Source organism: Blennius ocellaris, assembly GCF_963422515.1.
Source record: "Blennius ocellaris genome assembly, chromosome: 1".
Taxonomy (NCBI): Eukaryota; Metazoa; Chordata; class Actinopteri; order Blenniiformes; family Blenniidae; genus Blennius; species Blennius ocellaris.
In genome coordinates this window covers 19150990-19174583 of record NC_137650.1, presented here as the reverse complement: position 1 = coordinate 19174583, position 23594 = coordinate 19150990, and the positions used below count along the sequence as shown (strand labels likewise).

Here is a 23594-nt window from a genome sequence, read left to right as displayed (position 1 = left end):
CAAATCAATAAAAGCGAAGCATCTGACCAGACTTTCACAGCGTACCTGGTCCTGAGATTGTATCTGTCAGTGCAGGGCTTTGATGGGTGTGATATCAGATTTCCACAGGAAGACAAGGTGAGAGGCAGAAAAACACTTACGCACTTATTCTGTCACTCTCACCCTCCTCTTCTGCACTGCATCACTTATCCTCATCTCTGCACTCTCAAAAAAGAAAAAAAAGAAGGTAAAGCTGTCTCATTCATCTTCATTACAACACAAACGCCATTTCCACAGCATTCGTCTTCCTCATCCGTCTCTCTTATATTTGTTTTATTTCTCCACATGCTACCGGCACTCCAGTGGAGTTTGTGCATGAAATTTCAGGTTTATATAGGAGGGGGGCTTGTAAGAGAAACTGTGTGTTTGTGTGTCTCTGTATGGTCCTGCCTCCTTTTATCAGTGCAATCTGTGAAGCAATGGAAATGCTGACTGCAGTGAAGTGAGGAAGGTGGCTGCCCTCTCAGAGAGAGGGAGGAGGAAACATTAGTGAATTAACAAATAAAGAACAGGGGGTATTCCAGAAAGGAGGTTCAACAATTTCTGAGTCTCTCCTGAACTCTGAGGTTGGACGGGCAAAATCTTTGTGCTGATTCTTTTGTTTTAAAGGTCTGTTTGGCAAAAAAAAAAAAAAGAACCAAGCTAAAATTAGCAAATCAGTTGATTATTCAGTATTCGCTATGATAGATTGTGTCATTTGGCTGCACATCATTTTTCTTGTGGTGAGTTTGGCTGATTATTCATGATTGACATGAGGCTGACACAATCACTGTCCAGAGCCAGGACGTCTCTCCATCTGGCCTGCCATCAAATATAACTGTGGAGACTATTAAAAAAAAGAGAGAAAGTGAAAGGGAGGCGTACGAAAATGATTGGAGTTTGTTGACCCTCAGCACATTTGTGGTTCGGCCCAATTTTCTCCCTGTGATTGAGCTATTGAACCAGAGAACTCCCTGGACAGCGGGGCAAGTTAGTTTCGTGCAGCATGAATATTAAATACACACACTGAGAAGCACCAAAATGACTGTGATACCCGCAGCTAAACAATGCTAACAAGCATTTTCTAATACACTAATATACTAATACACAAACGCAGTGTCATATGAAAGCAGAGAGTCCACAGATAATGCTTCATTCAGCATCGACAAGATCTTTAGCACGAGAAAACATATAGCCAATTTTCCAAAAATAGTTCAAATCAATTGTATACAGTATATGGATAGAATTATTTAATTCAGTGATATATCAGTGCCATGAAGAGTTTTACAATGTGGTACTTAAGAAAGGTTAAATAGCCTTCCTGCGATTATTTAGATTCAGATTTCTGTCTCGTTCACAGATACTCATCACATATCCCTTTTGTTATTTTTAGATGAATTGGGCACCTATGTCATGATTAAAATGTGTGTTTCTGTCAAACAATTCCCACAATTCTTAACAAGGGCATTATGCTATGTTACAGATTAAGTTTCTCAAAGATACAAATATTTAATTTGTTCCACTCACATGTCTTGGTTGTTGTTATGAGAACAGTGGTGACCAATTACGATTGGTCACCACTTCATCTTCATAGAGGAATGAACTATCCTTTGTGGTGATTTAGAGGATTAGTATTGTTATCTGTAAGGAGACCAGAAAAATGCTGGTGGGTGGTAGCAGTTGCGGTTCTGACAGTTGAATATTGTTTATTTGAAAAAGATGCAATAGCTCACAGAGCTCTGCATTTGGTATGGAAGTGTCTTGACCATTTTGAAGAAATCTCACACGCATTAATAATTTCAAACAGTTTCCATACACACTGAATATACCATGATAACACAAATCATCATCTGCTCTTCAAATGACTCCTTTTTCCTCAAATTCCTCAATTTAGTCAAAATGTACCACTTAAATGCCATCAAATCCAATGTCATAAATATGGAATTTCAGTTTTCAGTCACTTTTTGCCAAATCAAAAATGGAGTATCAAATGTTTTTTTTGTTTTTTGTGAAATCTCTGTGGCTGCTTTGTATATTCACATTGTGCTGGAACAGACACAACCGGAGTTCTTTGTCCCAGTTGAATCCGTGTATTTGTCTCAGACTTCCTGCGGGAGCACAAATAAAAATCCTAATAAATATAAAATGTGGAGGTTGTCACCTCATAGACTGCTGACCCTGCAAATTTTTAATGTCTTCTCTGCTGGCGGGCAGGTGGACTTCTTTCCTCTATGTCAGCGTCTTTCCTCTTTTAACTCTCCTCTCTGTCTTTTGACCACTGAGCTCTGACTGGGGACTTTAACGATTAACATTAATTAAATCAATAATTAATGGTAAAGTGTTTCTGAAGAATGGGATACAAGTTTCCCATAAATCTCACTCATTCCTGCTGTTAAATTTAAAGCTTCCTCATTCTCTCTGTTGTCAAACCATGGGTTTGTTTTGTCTTCCACTTTGCTGAGGAGTCAGAACATGTTAGAAGAGAGCCCTCATTTGGCCTGTTTTCAATCATCTGTCATTGTAAGACCCTTGGAAAGCTCGATGGATGCTGAAGCATCAAGTCTCCATTCTGCATTGTGAGAACCAAAGCCATTATCCAACAAAATCAAATCCACAAACAGAAACGAAATGCAGTGTAGAGATCGCAAGAAAACTCGGCAATGTCCCTGCATACACTGCTTTCTAAGAATTTACAAATGTGATAAGAATTTGATATTAAAAGGCCAGACGCCTCTAAACAATGTCTTCTTTCTCTCTCAGTCTAATCTCTCTTCATTTCCTCCCTCTTACATCTAATTTTCATTTTCTGATCATCTCTCTACTCAGCGCCTCCCCCTTCCATCTTACCCCATTGGAATCTAAACGAGGGTGATTTATTATTGCGTTTCTCCTTTCCTGCTGAACCACCATTACTGTCAAAGTCACAGCCGAAACACTCGGGCTCCATAAGATTTTACAGTTCCCAACACACACACACATGCACACGCACACGCACACGCACGCACACACACACACACACACACACACACACACACACACACACACACACACACACACACACACACACACACACACACACACACACACACACACACACACACACACACACACACACACACACCTGTAAATAGCTCTGCCTTCACACAGAGTCATGCACGGACATGCAAAAGACATCGGCTAATTAGAATGCTATCAGTCCATTAAATGGCTATTATCATTTGTTATCTCTCACATTGTCATGCTTCGTAATTGGGTAAGTCCACCTGCTGGTAGGGCAGATCAATTATTCTACAGAAAGGGCAAAGTGCACACTTTGGGTTAAAGGAATATATCTCGAGAGACCTTTAGTTTCTAAAGTTAATATGAGCCAAGGAGGAAGGCAGACTGACTGTAGAGGATGTTGAGCTCAACGCTCAGGGGCACATTGGAGGAGGAGATTTGATGGATGAATTCATTAAGATCTGGGGAGACATGTACACATGACATGCATCATGATCTAGAGACGCATGTGGGAGAAGATGGAATCAGCTCTGAAGTGAGACGCACACAAATGTTGCAAATGCTCACATGGGGAGGAATGCAAATGTCGTGTCAGGCCTTTATGGGTGAGACACAACATTTTCCATTATATATTGATAGCACTGTTTTTATCAAATGTGAAAAAAAATTAATTAAACAGTGTGTGTGCGCGTGCGCGCGTGCGCGCGTGCGTGCGTTGGAGGGTTACTAAGCGCTAAGTCAACAATGGCACCGTTGGTCAAGATCTCCACCAAAATGACAGATGCAAATAACCAGTGTTTTTTCAACTATGCCCAGTGAGTCCTTGAGGGATTCTACACATCTGTGGGTCTTTTTGGAGTCAGGCATCTGATCCAGGCAGGTGTAATAGAGCCCCTCAAACCGATGCCACGGGCCACGGGATGCGACACCCAGACACCCGAGGGACCTCAGAGAACGGCCGTAAGCCCAAGTCGATGCCCACGCAGAAGGTGCAAGGCAAGGGGGTAGCCCCACCCCGACCATTGACCACCACTCACCCCCCGTGGCTCACAACCCCCAAACCCCACACTTAACTTCACTGACCATATATGCTCGAAATAAATATCTGGCACTTGTTATGTACACACCTACCTTATGAGGCAGTCTGTTCAGCTATATTTCTCATGTCAAGAAAACAGGTGGCAAACGACACTTGGCATTCATAGCTCCATTTGACAAGAATAATTTACCCTATAACATGACATCTGCTGCAAGATCTTATGTTAGGAGTATTTGTTCATACTTCAAATTGATGAATCATTTATTTATTTATTTCATCTTGAAAATGGGGTGACACATCTAAGTCATTATCTCAGTAAATAAAACTATACTGGCTTCCATAGGTAGCCTAACTGGTATATCATGACCTATTTCGCAGCTCAAGATTGTAGTTTTCAAACAATGACTGTGACACGACACCATGGTACAACTGTTACTGGTACTGCCTGCTGGTAAACACCCGCTGAGCAAACTAAGACATGGCTTTATTGCCTTCGATATATAATACATAATAGAGCTTAACCCAGGTAGGTATTTTGGCAAGGGCGAATAACATTCAATATGGACAAAATGAAACAAAATAAATAACAATGGGACCTGAAACATTTTTTCCTGTCTGATTTTTGAAAAACAGAGAAATACAATTTCAGTATTAAACACGTCCCCTTTAATTTCCACAAAGAGAAGCCACAATACACGGAGGTCCTCAAGTCTAATTTATTTGTGTCCAGTAGAATAAGAGAATTAAACAATTCTGGACTCTGAACAAAGCAATTTCCAACTATGGGTACTTATCTCCAAATCTGATTCGGGTCACGAGCTGAATGAAAATACAATGATAGATGGGACAACAGCAGCATAAAGAAGTAGATGAATATGAAGCAAAGTGTGAGAAGGAGAGAAGAAATAATAAGGGAGAGGGAAAGAAAGACGCATAAAGAAGTAAGTGTGCATGTGTAAGAGGGTGAGTGAAAGTGAAAGAGTGAAGGGGTACTCGGGGTGTGTGACATAGAGTCCCCTGAGTCCTAATTATCACTGTATGAATTATTACATCTGTAGAACATGCTCTCTCACACACACACACACACACACACACACACACACACACACACACACACACACACACACACACACACACACACACACACACACACACACACCTCTGGATCTCCCCTGGAGTCTCAGCTCTATCGCCTCCTTCCATACACCTCGAGACCACCCTTCACCTCAGGCATTTTCTCCTTCCTACTATCCTCCTCTTGTCTGCTCGTGCTCATTCTCTTCATCTCTCCTCCAAAAACAGATTCTTTCATCTCCAGTTTCCATTTTAGTCACTTTCACAGTTTCTTGTGCTAAAGTTGACAAGCTTTCATCCAGGTGTTGGTGGTATTTTTTGCTCCATCCATCCAGGATGGATAGTCGACACATTCAAAGCAGTGAGTGTTTTGTTCTGGTTTGTAATCGTTACAATGCAAATCAATTTTCTAATCAATCAAGTGTTTTCATCTGAAAAGAATCCTTTGTGCTTCTCTGATCTTTTTCCCTTCACATTTCAAGTCATTTGGTGACAGGCTCCAACTTGGCATTTTGTCCAGTGAGCATTTATAAGTCACAATCAAGTATCAGTGGATGACTTTGATACTAAAGAAACACAATAACAGTCTAGAAAACTAAGCTCCTACAACACAGAGTACCAAATTATTTTTAGTACATCAGCCCTTTAAATGCACTAGCTCAACTAAAATAAAAAGGATTTCACATTTAAAAAAATATTTGATTGTATTTTCATTCAACCAAATCTGTTCAGAAGTTGCACAATCACACATTATCTATTGTTCATAGCTTAAAGATGCTTCTATGTTATTTACAAGATACTCCTGGGATGTACCGCTCTGCAATAATATGTCGTTAACAAATAAGGTACACGGAATATAATTTCCTTAAAGAACTGTGTGTATGTTCCCATATCAGCTTGGATTCGATTGTTGTTATAACTATTGTTATTGTTATCTATGACACAGACACAGAGAAGGGTTTGTTTTGACTTTTGTGGGACACGTACACACAGGCACATACACATGCACATGTGCAAGTGCACGCACGCACACACGCGCACGCACGCACGCACGCACGCACGCACGCACGCACGCACACACACACACACACACACACACACAGGTAACTCACCTGATATGGATATAGAGTGACCCCTCCGTTCGTTCGGTTGAGGTGCTGGTGTGCCTGCAGAGCAGCTGCATTCAGCACTGGTACACTCCCATTGTTACTGCTGTTGCCGGCAGTGTTGCTCGGGCTGCTTACCCCCGTCACTGCTTGCTGTTGGGAACCAGCTCCTTTTCCTGAACTGGGGGAGCCATTCCTTCTCTCCAGTCCACTTCCAAGCCCCAGGGAGCTCGGCTTGGACCCCAGTCTGTTCCCGGAACTTTGCAGTTGAGTGTTTGCAGGAGCGCAGGGTGTTTGCCCCGATGAAGGACTCCCGTGGCTCGGTACCGAAGGTCCATGACTCGGGCTGGGTGTCGGGGTCTGGCTGGGGCTTGGAGCAGGGGACTGCGAGGGCAAAACAGCAGTAGCTGAGGAGGAGGATGAAGGAAGGAATGGAGATGGCCACTCCTTTGACACAGGACCTCCCTGCGCTCCAGATGCTCCCAATGGTCCTGCTGGCCCTTGAGATCCGTACCTCCCGAATAAGGCTGGAGGGGACGAGGTGGGAGATAAATCCCACTGGTCGAGGGTCAGGACCATGTGCACGGCTTCCTGTTTCAGTTGCGTGAGATGGGTAGCGCAGACATCACAGCGGCTGTCACGCTCGTTCCACGCTCGTCGAGAGCTGTTGGGCACCTGAAGCTTGTCATGGAGTAGGAGAGAGAACGAGGGATCCTAGGAGGAGAGAAAGAGAAATAAGATGCTGGGATTTAGACTGCTGACTAAAGGAATGAATGAAAACAATATGGAGCAAGATGAAGCTCTTAGTCAAACTGTGGAGTAGAGGAGATGAAGACACAGTAGCTCAGTTGAACAAGCCTTTGCAGAGTCTAACAGATAAAGATACAACAGAAAACAAACCACAAGGAAAGACATCAAGGACAAACAACAACTCCTTTGTATTTTTCCTTTCCTGTTTCTCAGGTACGACATTTGCAGCAGTGCAACCAAACATTTTTTTTTGTTTGACTTTAAATAAACCTTCGTAATATATAACTACACTTTTGATTAACCGTAAAGAAACGTTGCCTGATAAGCACGAAAAATATGCAAGGACTCCACTTTTAATGCAAGGTTAATTATTTGACCATCAATTTTTAGCACAAACAAATAATGAAGTTCATTTTATCAAAACACCCAAAGCAAAAAACAGCCAGTTTTCTCTTCAAACATGAGGTCAATCACTTGACTATCAATTTTCTGCTCTGAGAAATGGCTGTATTTACTTTCCATAAAAAGCCAATAAAAATTATGTGATGAATAGTGAAGTGCTCAGAAAAAGTGACATTAGGTATTCCGTGATCATTCATGTTTTTTCAAAGGAGTTCAACAGCATTTAAACTGGCACATAAAATGGCACTTCAGAAGTAATTGTTAGACATCAAGTCATTGAAGTTAATGTTAACAGTGAGAAATACTTTTCTTGACTTTTTTTTGCATTTTATCCTTCAACTGATGTTCTTCTTGCAGTTAACTCTATATTCTTTTCCAGCTCTTTTGCTAGAACGTGACATTACTTGATGAATCAAAAGGGAATGTTGATATGAACAAATGCTGTCAATATCCATGCCTTAATTTCCATCTGTCAAATAAAGTTGTCTTTAAAAACCAAAAAGACAAAGTTTACTTCACCTAAGCTCATCCTCACAACATTAAGCCTATAGTGGAATTATAGGCTTAATGTTGTGAGCCTATAGTGGAATTATCACCACAAAGGGATAAACAATGGAAAAATATTACCAATAGTTGTGCATCTGAATTCATTACAAACAGTCTTTTTCTCCCGGAGGTGTTAATAAAGATTAAAGCTTTGCTTGGCTTAAGAAAAATATCTTTTAATAGACATTAGCCCTATTTAAAGACTGTTGTGAGAATATAGCTTGTACAAAGAAATTTTCAAAGTGTGTCGGATTATAGGGACATCATTAACATGAATGCAGCTGCATCAGATCCACACTGTCTCGACTCTGACTCGAGGACCAACTAGTGTGAACTTCATGACCTGCTTGCATGGCCTTCATTAAGGATACTCAGACAACAGTATTGGCTTGCATTTATTTACAAGGTCATGTTGATCATGTCTCTTTTCACACATCTGTTTTGGTTTTTTCTCAGTTTTTGGTCCATTGGATCAGTTTCGTATTTGCATTTGTGTGAGCAATTACTGCAAGCTTTCTCATGCGTGCAGATTGGGAATATTTGTCCAATTTGTTTGTGCAGTTATGTGTGCAGGGGTATTTGTGCACGTGCAGGTGTGGGCTTTATGTGTGTATATGCTTTTACAGATTAATTGGAACCACTTGCACAGAGCAAAGCCGCTCTAAATCATCTGCCATGACTCTGTGGTCTAAATATCAGAGTTAACAGGCAAAGATAGTCGCACAAGCTAACACAGATCTGTGCCTAAACCTCATTTGTTCCCATGAGTTTTTTTTTAATGTTTATTCTTTTGTCAATTTTTCCATAAAGCATTAAGCACTCTGTCTGACAAACCTCGTTAAATGGAAATGTGTTTGCTAATAAAACTAGGTGTTCCTCTGTGCCCTTGAGACTAATGGAGAATTAAGGTGAGTGACTATCATGTAGTTATGTGTTTGCCATTTTCAGTGTAGGTGTCAGTAAATATATGTCTGCTCTGTAATTCAACAAAACATCTGTTCTAGGTGGTAGCACCTTACTTGGGAGCTATAACAAGCCCACTGCTTTAAAACCAGCCTGAATCCTTCAGAGCACTTAGGCATGTAAGCTTTCTGCACTGGGGCAAGTTACACTGTGCACGGTTGAATATAAAAATCCTATTCTGGATTTGCTTGGGTCACACTGTGAAACAGTTTCCAAGAGGAAAAGCATGTAAAACTCACTTTGTGTGTTTTAGTCTCCCTTTTCTTTATGTACGCTATGTGTTCCCAGACACAAAGCAATTTCTTTATGGTCACTACTGACCACTGACAATGTGTGAGGTGATAGAAAAGTGCCATCATCAGAATATCTCAGGGCTTTCAACAGCTTCCCCTTGTAAACATTCAGCTGTTTGAATGACTCAAGACATTTTCTCGTTAATGTGAGAGCACACACACATACCAGTGTAAACAGCTGGTTCATATGCTGGTACTTTTATGTAGATACCTCAGTGTTTCATGCTGGGAAAAGCGCTGTACACAAAGCGTTAATCAAAGTGATGGGTATGCACTCTTTGTTTACTGAAGTTTAATCAATACATGGCTGAAGGAGATGTGGAATTTGTTTGTGTGTGTCCAATCAATAGCCCTCTGATGGACATCTGTTAGTAGATTCAGACAGATGTTAGGTTGCGAGACAAATGACTGACTGAGACAATAGAAAAACATGTTGGGAGAACTGCACTTGATTCATCTGACAGCGTGTGATCATATCCCTGACAAACAAAACAGCTTTGTTAAAGGAAACTATGTATCCAGGACATAGTAGCAAGATGCAAGCTGGATCAGTGTGCATGGAGAGACATAGCCAAGTGGTTTGGATAGTGTACAAGAACATCTGGGAACGGTGTGGACTAGAAGTTGCCAAACCCCAGTGGGATATTCCCTCGATGGTGGTTGAGAAACGGCTAAGATCCCGTGGGACTTCAGTTTACAGACTGATGAACAGAGGCGGGCTAACCAACCGGACATTGTGGTGGTTGACAAACAGCAGAAGGGGGCAGCAGCGACAGATGTGGCACTACCAGCTGACAGCAACATCAGAAAGGAAGAACACCAAGAGGTGAAGGAAAGGCTGGAAGAGATGTAGAGGTTAAAGAGGACATGACTCCCACTGTGGTAGAAGCACTCGGGGTGGTGACCCTCAAACTACTACAGGGGCTGCAGCATCAACATCTGGAGCCTCAGTCCAGTAGGGCACAGTTGGAGGTACAGCTCAGATACTTTACCCTCAAACTCCAGGTAGACGATGTTACAGGTCCCCCCTGTGTGCGCGTGTGTGTGCGAGTGTGTGTGAGTGCGTGCGGTCGGCCTCTCTGGTGGCCCCATCATGCTAATAGTGCAATAGGAGACTGAGATTTTGAAAGTACATGTTTGTAAATGCCCCAGAACTCTCCGACTAATAACAAGCTTGTTACTTGTCCTTAATCAATATACAGTCTGTATTCATGTGTTCACACAGCAGTGTGTCTTCTAAAAGTAAAATGCACCCTCTCAGTGCAAGAGCTGCCTGCTTGGCTGTGTCAACAAACCACAAGACCACAGGATACACACATACACTCCAGGAGCTCAAATGTTATCCAGCTCATGAGTGGCATGTGTGTCTTTATGGATAAAGAGTATCTTTGTTGTAAAAAAAAACTAAGTCGTATAATGAACAGAGCATATGTGATGGTTAAACATACACATACTGTATGCTCACACACTATAATATAAACATATTCTTGGCAAAAGATACCACTCTCACTCTTTAAAGTACACATGATGATACACACTCTCCTGCTTCAATCCTGAGATACAAGTTAATTATAACAATAAGGCAAATTGGTTCACTCAGTTACAGTCACTGTAAATTCATTGCAACGAAATTTTCCCATTGATTCCGAATAATATCCATAATGTTGCTGCTTGTTTGCAATGACTTGTCAAACATGTCATCTCTGCCTGAGTAAAGGAAACATGTGATCTTTCTTGAAAACTTTTGACTTCTCTGTCTGCGCGCACACACACGCACACGCGCACGCACGCACGCAGGCACGCACACACACACACACACACACACACACACACACACACACACACACACACACACACACACACACACACACACACACGCAGCTGAAGCAGCATTTAAGTGGATGCGGTGTATAGTCCTTGACTTGAGGGTCTTGTTGTTTCATATTAGCTGAGATTTGAGAGGCAGCCAATATGCCTGTCTGGAAAAAGAAAAAGAAAATGAAAAAAAAGAAAACTGGCCTGTGTGTGAGAGAACGGGAGTCAAAAAATACAGGCAATTTTTGCAGACTGTTGATGAATGCTGGTTGAATATTAAATGTATCACTGACTGGTATCTCTGTGAGCCTGTTTCAGCTACTGCCCTCTCTGTAATACATCCCTTTTTGACTCAACTTTGCGATGGATGACACAACATTAAGTTGATCTTCTCCCAATCAAAATGCACTTTCTCATCAATCAGGTATTATGTTGCTAAACAAGCTCGAGTTCAATCCTGGAAATGCAATAAGATTAACATCAAATAAATCTTACTGGGAACCAATTTATTTTCTATTTGAACAGCTTTGCAGTATCTGACTAACAAAGGTCTGCAGTATTATAACACCATTTAATAAGACAGTAGTGTGAGATTATCCATCTCTGAACTGTTCCCTTTTTGATATGATTTAATCTAATCTAGTCTGTTGAAGCCATTTTCTCACCTCCAAGTTCATCTGTATTCTGTGAGTGACTCAATCAGACTCAGCACCACGGATAGTCTGTGTGTGTGTGTGTGTGTGTTTCAATTCCCTTGACACGGGTAGACAAATAGCTTCAGCTCAGCATGTGAAGAGGTAGGCAGAGAAAACGCACGGAGAGAGAGATGGCGTCCAACTCAAGTGAAACGTGACCTCAGCAACTTTGTCGATCAATCAGTGGAGCGATGACTCAGTGTGTGTGTGTGTGTGTGTGTGTGTGTGTGTGTGTGTGTGTGTGTGTGTGTGTGTGTGTGTGTGTGTGTGTGTGTGTGTGTGTGTGTGTGTGTGTGTGTGTGTGTGTGTGTGTGTGAGTGACTTGGGCACAGAAGGATGCTATTACTGGGATTTGATGAGAAAAAACAGCACGTCCCTGTTTGTCCCACACTGTTTTTGTGTACATGCGTGTATATGTGTTTATGTATGGGAGTGCACCGGCCATAAAGGATTCAGGAAAATGGGCTGTCAAACATAACAAGACGCATCTCTTCTATAACCATATGCCCACGGAAACATGGGAAAAACCTATTATGTCCAGCACTGAGAGTCCAAGCCAATCTTTTGACCCACCATCTGTCATCAAGTCCATATTTGTCAAAACTTTCTTCCTATAGTACTGTTTTCTCTTTTAGCAGCAGTCCATGGCATCACATTAAAAACAAAGTAAACAAAAGAGGATGGCAGATGAGAGGGGAAAGACTAAGAATTGAACTGTTTCATCTTTAATGCTCTTCCAGATTAGTGAGAAAGGAAGATAAGTTTACCTTCCAAATACACACATATAGGACCAAACACACGCACCAAAGAATGGGGGGGGGGGGGGGGGGGGGGGGGGGGGACTGAGGGAAATGCTATAAATTTCAGCCATGCTGGTGGCTCATGATCACCTACACTGCTCTTATGATGAACAATGACAGTGTTTGTTTCTGTGTGAGTGTGAATGATTGAGTCAGGTGTCTATGCGGGCGCAAGGTCAATAACGCAAAGGTAATAAATGACATCACACATCAAATGCATGAATGGTCACACACACATATAGGACAAACGTTACACTCACTAAGGTCAAGCACAGTTCTCTGTCACTATGTGGCCAATGATTCCTCCCGTGAGGCCCTTCCCAGCATTCTCATCTCTTCACCTTTCCGTCCAACATTTCTCCAAATGATGCATGTGCCATTTCGTTTGGTGCAGTAAACGCTATGACTTAAAATTTTTATACATGGCTGTGAACTGTGAACAGAGAAAAGCAGCGATTCCCCAAATTGTTTGCAGAACAAAATTCATATTTTTTTTATCAAAAATGGCACACCGTATGAGAAAGGAAGATATAAAAGGCAAATACATGATATAAACTGAATTACAACCTAATAAACAGAACACATTTAACCAGCTGTTGATCTTATTAACACTGAAACAAAAAGACTAATTACAAAATTAACCGTAAACATAAAAAGGGGCAGGAGTTGTGAATGATTGGAATGAGTGGAAAAAAACACATAGCATTTCTGCAGAACGTTATACTGACAGAAGCTGCATGCGCAGGGAATTTATTATAGAAGCATATTCATGATGAAGCATAGTCAGAAATAAGGGTGCATACCATTTGTACATTCACGTTAAAATGAGAAAGGAGAAACGAGTGTTTGAGTAGCAAATTGAAGAAAAGACCCAAAGAAAAAAACTCCTGTTTAATAGCATTTTAGCAAATGAATACATGGAGGAAAAGTGATTACTACTTTCCCAGACTTTTTCCTTTCTTTGTTTCCCTGCAGTAACAAATATTTCTGCATCGCAGTATGTTTTTTATGCTTTTTTTCTTGCTCATTTATTCCCTCCCTCCTCCGCCTCCTCCGCCTCCTCTCCCCTCATTCTCTCTGAGGTATGTCTACTGTAATCACCTTTTTAATTGGTCATTCCTTCATATGATCCAATAATGGGTGGAGGAGTTAGATTGCGGAGGGGACACACACACACACACACACACACACACACACACACACACACACACACACACACACACACACACACAAGTACACATATTCCTTTGTGATGTCGACACGTTATATTTATAACAAAGAAAAACGCATTAAAATGTTTGTGTTGCCATGACAATGTGGAAATTAATTAGCATACCCAACTAACTAGCAATAGGGGGTGTAAATTACTTGCTGCATCCAGTGTGATTGAAGCCTTTACAGTATTTCTCTGTCCATATTTGTATGTGGATGTTTGTACAGCATGTATATGAATTATATATGTCGGATTTGTTCGTGTGGCTTCATACTGTCAGTAATAATCCAGGTGTCAGTTGTGATGATATACAAGTCATATTTTGTAACCACATACAGGCATGTGAACTTAAATTGATCTTTCAATGGAGATCCTTCTCTCAGAGATGGCTTCTCCTTTCCATTTTTATTTTCCATCAGATTGGCTCAGTAAGGAATTAAAGACAATAGTAGTGTTTGGCCTCCACAAGCATCACACGAATAAACTCCCAATCAAATTTACAAAGGGACAAAACACTAAATGGAACCTATTAGATTAAATATAACATCAGATATATTTTCTATATGTTTCTCTATTTTAATGATCAGTGTTAACATTTTCACCAAGACTCCTTAAGAAAGAATTAAGTTGGGAAGGCCAAGAGATGGGTCGGTTATTTACTTCTGACAGTGATCAAAAATATATTTTCTGCTTTGTTCTTTTTTAAAGCTTACAGCCATACCACCTTAAAAATGGATTACTTTAGGAATATTTTATTACCATTAGATGTTGGTATTTTCTTCCTACTGACACTTGAACATTTAATGGTGTTTTTCTCAAACATGACATCACTGTTGGATGTATTCTGCCATTTGGGTTCACAGTTAGAGACAATAGTATTTCATCCATCGGAATAGCCATTTGCAACGTAAACAAGGAAGTGACTGCAAACTGGACCCCGCCTCAGAGAACAGGAGTCCGTTGTGATAGGCTGGACTGGTCAAGGGGTCAAGGGTCACTGGGAGAGAGAAGTCAGTGTTTGTGTTGACTCTTTCTCTTTCCTTCACCTTAAGTCTGGGAAGAGCACAGCCATGTCCTGTGCAAGCTAACCATGAGCTGAGAATGTCTTTGTTTAATAAATAATTGTGTTAATTCGTAACAGTCTCAGATCTGCTGTTTCCATAGTCAGCCACAGTTGTGGGACATGCAGAATCCAGAGAGAATCGATAAAATAATATCTGTTTAGGACTAACAACCCTAATAATATGGTTGTCAATATTGCCCTTAATTAATTTAGGTTAAGTGTTCGTCGGTGCTCCCTCAAGCTTTGTTTTCTTTACTCAACACATACAAAAATAGCTTTGTTGGACTTGTGCATTCATGCGTGCCAGTGTGTGTTTTTGTGTGTGCAGCGGGATGTTAAATTCCATCAAAGGTAGACCAAAACACTGGAAATGGATCTTAAAGATGGTAGATAGGCCTCTCTGTTTAACAACATGTTTTCACTTTTTTGAAACATTCATAATCAAGATTTTGTGTCATTCTAGCCGCCTGTATATGTACACATACAGCATGTGCTAAATCCTGCACTACCATTAGTAGCCTAATCTAAGACTCTTGTCACGGCTTGTACAGTTCGGTTTAAGTATGAGCTCCTCCCGCTATAGTGTAAATGAGCAAGCTGCCTGGAACAAAAACACTTTTTTTTTAAATTTGTGGATCTACATCATTGCCCAGTGCTATGAACGAAGTATATATAAAAATAAGCGATTCTTTTTCATATGTATACAATTTACTTGCTGGTGCCTGTTTATAAATTGTCTTGCTATCCATGGTGACGTCCGACTGTAAATGAACTGCTTATAAACCTCAGCTGCGCAGTAAATGAGGCATTTAGAACCAAACTGTATGTGAAAATAATATACTTCGTTAGCTACCTATATTCACCTAAATGTAAATGAGGAACTTGGCTTCAATAGCCAACTTGTGAGAGTTGAGAGTGAGAAGTGAGATTGTACTCGATATTGCAGACACCTGTGTTCACATGGCAGGTTTGTCAGCAGTTCATGTGGCACAGGCGGGAAATCAGATCTTTGTTTTCTTTTTTTATCTAGGCATACTATAAAAAACTGTTATGGCAGCTTTCTCAGTTGGTTGGTAATCTATTACAAGTCTAAATAGGGAAAGAACGTGTGAATGATCACCTTGTTGCCCTGCAGCAAATGATCTGTCCATGTTCATGAAGGCCTAATATTAACGTGTCAGGTACTCAGGCATTGAAAGTGTGAAATATTAAGTGAGAAATAAAGCCTAACTACGATCCTCCTTAATAACATGGATACAGACCTCAGCTGGTGTTTGTGAAACGAAAAAGTAAAGTTACCTTTAAACACAGCTCAGGAAACACACAGAATCTCTCCTGTTCATTCTTGTCTACTCTCTGTTCAGAGATGGGGTCAAACCTCATCTTCAACCCATTTAAAAAATGTTGTCGTTTATTTTTACATAAAATGAAGTCCGTTTCTCTTCTACAACTGTGTATCCCTCTGTATTCATCCTCCACCCACTTCCTTATTTATTATGCATCTATGTTGCTCTCTTTTCTTCTCTTTTCTACATCTCTTCTCTCTCTGTCCCCCCTCTTCCTTTCCTTCTTCTCTCTCCCTCCCTCCCTCTCTCTCACTGACAGTGATGAATTGCCCGTTGGGTTGGGTAATCTATCTTGCCGTACCTCACACCTGAATACACACTCTCCAGTGCCCTCTCACTCCTCCCCTGTTCCCCTCTCTTTTCCTTCTTTTTCCTATCTATCCGTTCTTCCCTCCCGTATCCTACCATTCCAAGGTTAGTGAGGCTCATTGTGGAGGAGGTGAAGGTAAAGATCTGCCTGACATCTCTTGCCTTCATGTGTGCTTACACCGGGAAACAGGTGCACAGTATACAAAAACAGCATGTGGCCAATTATGGATGCAAAGTGAAGAACAAGATGTAGGCCTCTGTTTTTTTCCTTCTCTTATAATGGAATAAAAATACAATATATTGAGTTGCTGTTCATGAATGAGCATATTATTTGATTCAATAGCTAAGCAAATTTTCTTACCTTCAGTTCCATGCTATGATGTAACATGTTTTGTTGTTTGTTTGTTTGTTTGTTTTTAACTCCGTTTCTAGTCCTTCCAGAATATTGTGATAATGCAAACCCATTTTGAACAAAACACTGTCATTTTAGTGATATCTTATTTTTTATATTCATGCATTATAAACATAAGCACGACCGTACACACAACATTATTTGAAACATCATCATGTCACCACATGGTGATTCTTTATGGAGACACACCGTCATCCATTGTAAGGTTGAAAAACTGTGCAAACATATGGACCACGGCCCAAAATCAATCCAGCAGACGGCCCAATTAGGTCAAAGTAAAGAAATTACAATGACGACATCAACTGCAATGTTTCAATTAAACTAACTGCTGTTACTCGCTTGTCCTCTATGGATGGCACTGTCACAGTCAGACTGCAGCAGACAGGCTTGCGCCCCATGACTTTCACCTGTGGTGTTGTATCATGTCTGGACACTAGTCAATACAATATTACATCATTATATCATTACACTGGTCAAATACCACATACGAGCTGGCCCTGTCCCCACTCACAGCAGCTCTACTCCAACAACTCCCACCTCCGAAACCATGAAAATAGTAAAAAGTAGCATAACACCATATTTGATTGTAAATTAGCATGCTGTCTATTAATGGTGCAGTAGTAGTCTCTTCAAACATGCAGATTACATGATCAGTTGGGACTCCACCTCTGCTTTAATGTTTCCAAATGTTTGAAGATTTTTTTTTAAGTTGGTGCAAGAATGTGGTGAAATAAAAGTAGGGGACTTATATGGACACCTTTCACCAAAAAATGCAGTCACTGCTCCGGCTGGGACTGCAACAAATAACCATCAGTGAAGCTGTGTAGTGTTACATTTATACAATATGTAGTTGATATACAATTTTACAGACACAGTGCTAAGTGTTAATATTGGCTGTAATATTCACTCAGGAACTTCTTTTTAACAGCATCAGTGAAGTCCTCATTGTAATGCTAGTTACATACAATTCAATAAGAGAATTGAAACAATATCAGCTATCCACGCCCTGCCTATTGATAGAGCTAAACACGACACTTCTTTTAAGGCCCTAGTTTTTTTTTGGTTTTTTTTAGCATTGTTTTTTTCCAGCAGTTATTCTGTAGTTGTTGATATATTTAAATTTTTTAGGTGTTACCAATAATGCCGTTGCCAAAAGTAGTGATTTGCATTCCTTTGGACATTATCCTCTACTCTCGTAAAACCAGGGATGCAGCCGTAGATATATTGTACTTAATGTTACCTTTTCAGCGCAACAACATTTGGAACGTAACTCCAAATAAACTCTGAGGTCTGTCATTGATAATCAAGTAATAAAATACTTTTCAGTTCAGAAAATTAATGAGTTAATAAAGGCAAGTTTATAATGAGCTCATATGTGATATGTAAATTGCAACACTTCAGTATATATCAACTAAAAACAATTAAAAGCAAATTATTCTTGTGACTTTTGACAGGAAAACAATGACAGTACTTTGACAGAGAATGGTAATGTAGTAAACAAGAGCATTAAACCAATTAGTAAGTGGCTTCCCAGAGGCTTATACAAGGTTTTATGAGTTTTACCGTAAAAGAGAAATTTCCTCGGGGTGTACTTTAATCATCCTGCAAACCCTTAAAACTAAAATTCTTTTCAACGGTCTACAGTTGCATCGCAATGAAAGTTAACCGAGCATGCTTGCTCCTTTCCAGACTTCATAATAACACAGTTAATAACACAGAAGCACTCATTCATTCATTCATTCATTCAGGTTTGCTCAGTAACGTCAGGCACAGTGCTCCACTGTTGGCTAGTGAGGTCCTTAAAGGGAGCAGCAGAGGCTGAGGGGCTTTGCTTTACTGCAAAGTTGTCACTGACAGTGGAGCGACTTCATCAACATTTCACATGGATGGCATCAATGAAAATTCAAAAAGAAAGCAAGCAGTGGATCACCCAGTGCTTTTACAAATGCTGCAGATACAATCAATCAGATACTGCTAATGCTTCCTCTGTATGACATGGAAGATCGGGTGAGACAGAAGCATAAAAGGTAGCGATACCAAGATCTATGGAGGTAATGATTAAACAACCATGCTTTAGAATGCTTCTCTCTCTCTCTGACACTATATGTAGTACGGTGTACAGTCAATGCCAGATAACAGTAAACAACAACAACCCTTTCAAACCCTCTGAATTGAGGCCCACAGGCTCCATCTGCTCAAGGTAATTGGAAAGTTTAACGGCTAGAGGCGATTCTCCGAGTCTGATTGAAGCACAGGCTGAGAACAAACAGCCAATTTAATTCTCCCTCAGTCTGATACACACAGAGACAAAAAATATACACACACTCTTTCCACCTTACTGCAGCCTATACGAATTGTTTGTTTCCCATTTCTTTAAACTTTTATTTTTATTAGTTCCATTCTTATATGTATTTTATTTTCTTCTTTTCAGGTATGTTGGGTTTTAAACGTAGATTTACATGTTTCAACGAAGTTCTTCTGTCTTTCTCAGAAAAGACACCTGGTCATGTTGTATGATGTGTTTTTATCAGCTGGTTACTGATTATTACTGACTAATTTGAACTGAGTAGATCTTTTCTCATTCTGCCCCATCCTTTTACTTAATTTTTTTTTTTTTTTAGTCTTCAAATCTCTTACTGTCTTCATAAGTTGGCAAGATGAATAATGTGAAGGAAGTGGGGAAACTGTTGCACTGAAATGGATAATACTGATAAGACTTCTATTCCTGAGCTTGAAGAAAAGCGATACATACAGAATGAAGGTAAAGCAAGAAGAGAAAAACAAAACTGTACCATTGAAGATTAGCTTTAAGAATCAGCTGCACCATATCATGTCCCCATTAAAAATACAGTTGTAACCGATTGTAACCAGACTGGAAACTGGAGCTTAAATGTCATCCTTGTTCTCGTTTCACCTCCTGCTCTTTACAATGCTCTGACACAATAGACTCTTAGTCCTACACACACATGCACAAACACACACACAAGCACACACAAATCTTTCTTCTTATTTTATCTTTGGCATCAGTCAGCTCCTAACTCCTAAACTAGTCAGTTAAGACAGGAATGTACACACAGGCACTCAGTAATTTTGCAGGCCATTGGAGTGGTGCATTAAAAAAGGAATGCAATTACAGTACTTGTAAGACATGGACAACAGACTGGCAACCCTGGCTTTAGTTTTGGCCCGAAATTGTGGGCCCATTGCCACAGTCAACACACACACATACACAAACACACACACACACACACACACACGGTAAAAGGCCCAAAAAAACCCACTGTTATACAGGCAATTCTGTGACCTTCTCCCACTCGCTCATCCTTCCAAACAGCCGTATGTTTCTCTTTACATGCCACTCTTCACAGTTACTTATTTACACAATTTTAGCTGTAAATATGCTTGATTGGTCGTAGTAGATACACTAACAGTTACAATTGTCTGAAATCATATCCCCTGAAAAATAGACATAATGCAACACTACTACAACAATAACACTGATTGTAGTTGAGTGAAATTTGTAAATTTTTTTATTTGATTTTCGTTTTGTTTTTGTCGTAAATTTTCTTTTGCAAATAACAATTAGCATTTATTGGCTTTGATATTTGTCAGACCCCAAACACCCAGTGAGTTATCTGAAACAGCCATGAAGACCCAGCAACAGTTGTTCACTGCGTCAGCTATTTGTGAGCTCATGTTCTGAAAATATATTTACTGGCTAATGCAACTATAGCACTGTACTGAGACTGCAGAAGGGTGTGTGTGTGTGTGTGTGTGTGTGTGTGTGTGTGTGTGTGTGTGTGTGTGTGTGTGTGTGTGTGTGTGTGTATGTGTGTGTGTGTGTGTGTGTGTGCATGCGTGCGTGTGCGTGTGCGTGTGTGCGTGCGTGCGTGCGGGAAGAAGAGAGAGTATTTGACAAGAAACAAATGGATCTTTTTTCCTCTCGATGGCACTTCAGGCTTCTCTAGTTTCATCTGTATTGTGCAGATGAAGCACGATGACTTCATCCCTTCTTTTGTATTCAAGCCACACTGCAACACATCCAAACATCAAAACTAAACACAGAAATCCAACCATCATTGTACAAGACAAACAGGAAACAGAAAATACTCATTCATATGAAGTTAATGAAGGCGACGCCATGCAACAGAGGATTTGGGTTTTGTACAGCAATCATTATTTTTCAATTCATGCTCTGACGCACACCTGCAGTCCCGAGTCTAAACTATTCACTTAAAAGAATACCAAGAACAAATTTCCAGCACTTTTCCTCTACTTTGAAAGTTGAAAACAAGAATAGAGGCACGTGCCCAGCCACATCACTCCTGTTTCTCGTGCCTCAGCGTCTCATGAGACTTTGCTAACGATCTGAGATGCTGAAGATAGAAATGTGTGACTAAGTGTTAGCCTGTGACGGCTTGAATGTGTGTGTGTGTGTGTGTGTGTGTGTGTGTGTGTGTGTGTGTGTGTGTGTGTGTGTGTGTGTGTGTGTGTGTGTGTGTGTGTGTGTGTGTGTGTGTGTGTGTGTGTGTGTGTGTGTGCGTGCGCACAAGCTTCCCTGTGATTTATCAGCTTATGACAGCAGTTTGTCTAATGTTAGAATTGTGGTTCGCAGGTCTTCAAATAAACTGTTCAGCCAACGAGACTTCACAGTGTCACAGAGTGCAGGAGCTAACACCTGCTGCTACTGCAACGCTGCAACTTTTTCACTTTTCGTCTCACTTCCAAATGAGTTAAAAACTTTTTAGAATTAAATAAACAGGGGAGACGTTCAAATCGAAAAAACCCATACAGACAGAACCAAAGACATATACATCCATATAAGTTTTTCTTTATTGTTGCTGTTGAATGAGTGCAATAGAAACGCTCACAAAAGCACATCATACATGAGAATATAGACAGTAAAGTAAAACCAGAAGAGATGGTTGCATGACTACTCTATAGTGTTTGCGACAGACCAGTGTATTGTGGAGGTGTGGAGAGGCAGTTGCCATGGTAGCCGCAGACCTCATGGCAGCAGGTGCTGTTGCTACTCTCACCATCATCCAGTGGTGCACACATGTTGTTGGAAATGCACAGGCCACCGTGTTCCTTTGTGTTTAATTTCATGTGAGCCGCACGAGTACGTTGGTGCGTGCGAGGCGTCAAAATTGTGTGAGTATCTGCACAGTCTGTTGTGTGTTTGCAACTGTGCACTCGTGCATATGATTTTCCTGTTATTGCATTATGTTGCTGGTGAGCTGGAGTGGTGGTGAGCATGTTTGCTTTGATCTAAGAGCCAGTGAGAAATTCAAAGAAATGAATGTACGGTAGCCTGTTCTTTACTGAACTTTGTTCAATAAGTGAACTATGACTATTTTATGTTGTGCTGCTGTATTCACAGTAATTTTTATTTAATATAACTGTAAAGGCCACAAGAATATAATCTTCACTATGAAGGGGATAAATTGTGATGGCGCATGTCTCCCACAAATATGATAATTGTAGCAGTTATGTTAATTAACTATACTCTAAGTTTAATTACATGCATGTATTTGATGTTGTTTACCTTAGAATATATTCAGTAACACAGCAATGTCGAATTATTTAAATTGATAAATGGTTTAAATGTGCTTTAAACGACCATCATCCTACCATTACCATCGAAACCAACACTTCATTATTTCTTTAGAAATTGGCTCGCAAGTCACAAAGTATGAGGACGAAGGTCGCATGTGGCTGCTGGTTGCCACATTAAACACGTGTCCTTGATACAACATAAATACAAAAACATTTAGACTCAAACACCAAAGATTTGATATTATATATATATTTTAAAACCTGAAAAACATGAGGGAGAAACTGGCCAAGCTGCCTAAATTATTTCAAAATTAGCACGACACAACAGTTTAAGAGCCAAAATGGCAAGGACGTGCTGCATGCTTCAAATTTATCTACTGGATCTGTTAATCTGCATTTTTTCAGACAGAAAGCTTCCTAATTAATGCAGAAACTGGCGAGCTGAGATTCATCGTCTGTCGTCTTTCGGAGCTGGCAAAGCTTTTTCCAGCTTCTCTTTTCAGACAGGTCACACACACAGATTCACGGTATGTTGACTCTGGCAGCACACTTGGCTGAGGTAGTTAGACTAATTAAGTGTGTCCGCTCTGGTTCAGTGACAGTAATGACAATGATAGCACTATTAGAGAATACAGTCCTCTTTTTAGTCTTCTCTACATTACATCTACACTTGTTCCCATTTTTCTTTATACTCTTTTTCATTAGGCTAATCTACACTTCAATCTTTTCTCTGATTTTTTTCAAATTTGGTGAAAATCAAATCAAATGTGTCTCACAATTATTTAACACAATTTTTTGTGTTAAATAAAATGAAACAGGGAGTTTCTGTATTTTGTGAACAACTTTGGTCGTTATCAGATCTAAAAAGTGCTGCGAGACTAAGTCCAAAGTCAAAGTTTACTGGAAATGCTTCATGTCACGAGTCATTTCAAAGAGAATATGTGTTATTCTTTTTCTCTGTGACTAAATATCCATGGCAGTGCAAATTTACAATGAAAAAAACAGGGATAAAGATCACTGATACTTCTAACGGAAATGTCAAGTTGTGTTGCATACATAAGTTTCTATAATCATAACAGAAGCAGGAGACCTCTGCCCTGTGAGGTTATGCTACTTTTCTGCTCTAAAGCACCTGATTCACATGACAAGACATCCATTACACTATGTAGAAGAATGATAATGAACCGTTAA

General features: G+C 40.2%; 1 protein-coding gene across 1 annotated transcript in view; it reads right to left on the bottom strand.

Moving 5' to 3' along the window:
• kif26ba (kinesin family member 26Ba) overlaps positions 1 to 23594 on the bottom strand; it is a 79495-nt gene that overhangs the window by 48369 nt on the left and 7532 nt on the right. Inside the window, exon 3 of the mRNA XM_080501934.1 lies at positions 6244 to 6951. Coding sequence (XP_080358060.1) covers positions 6244 to 6951 — 708 coding nt within the window. The remainder of the gene's footprint in view (positions 1 to 6243; positions 6952 to 23594) is intronic.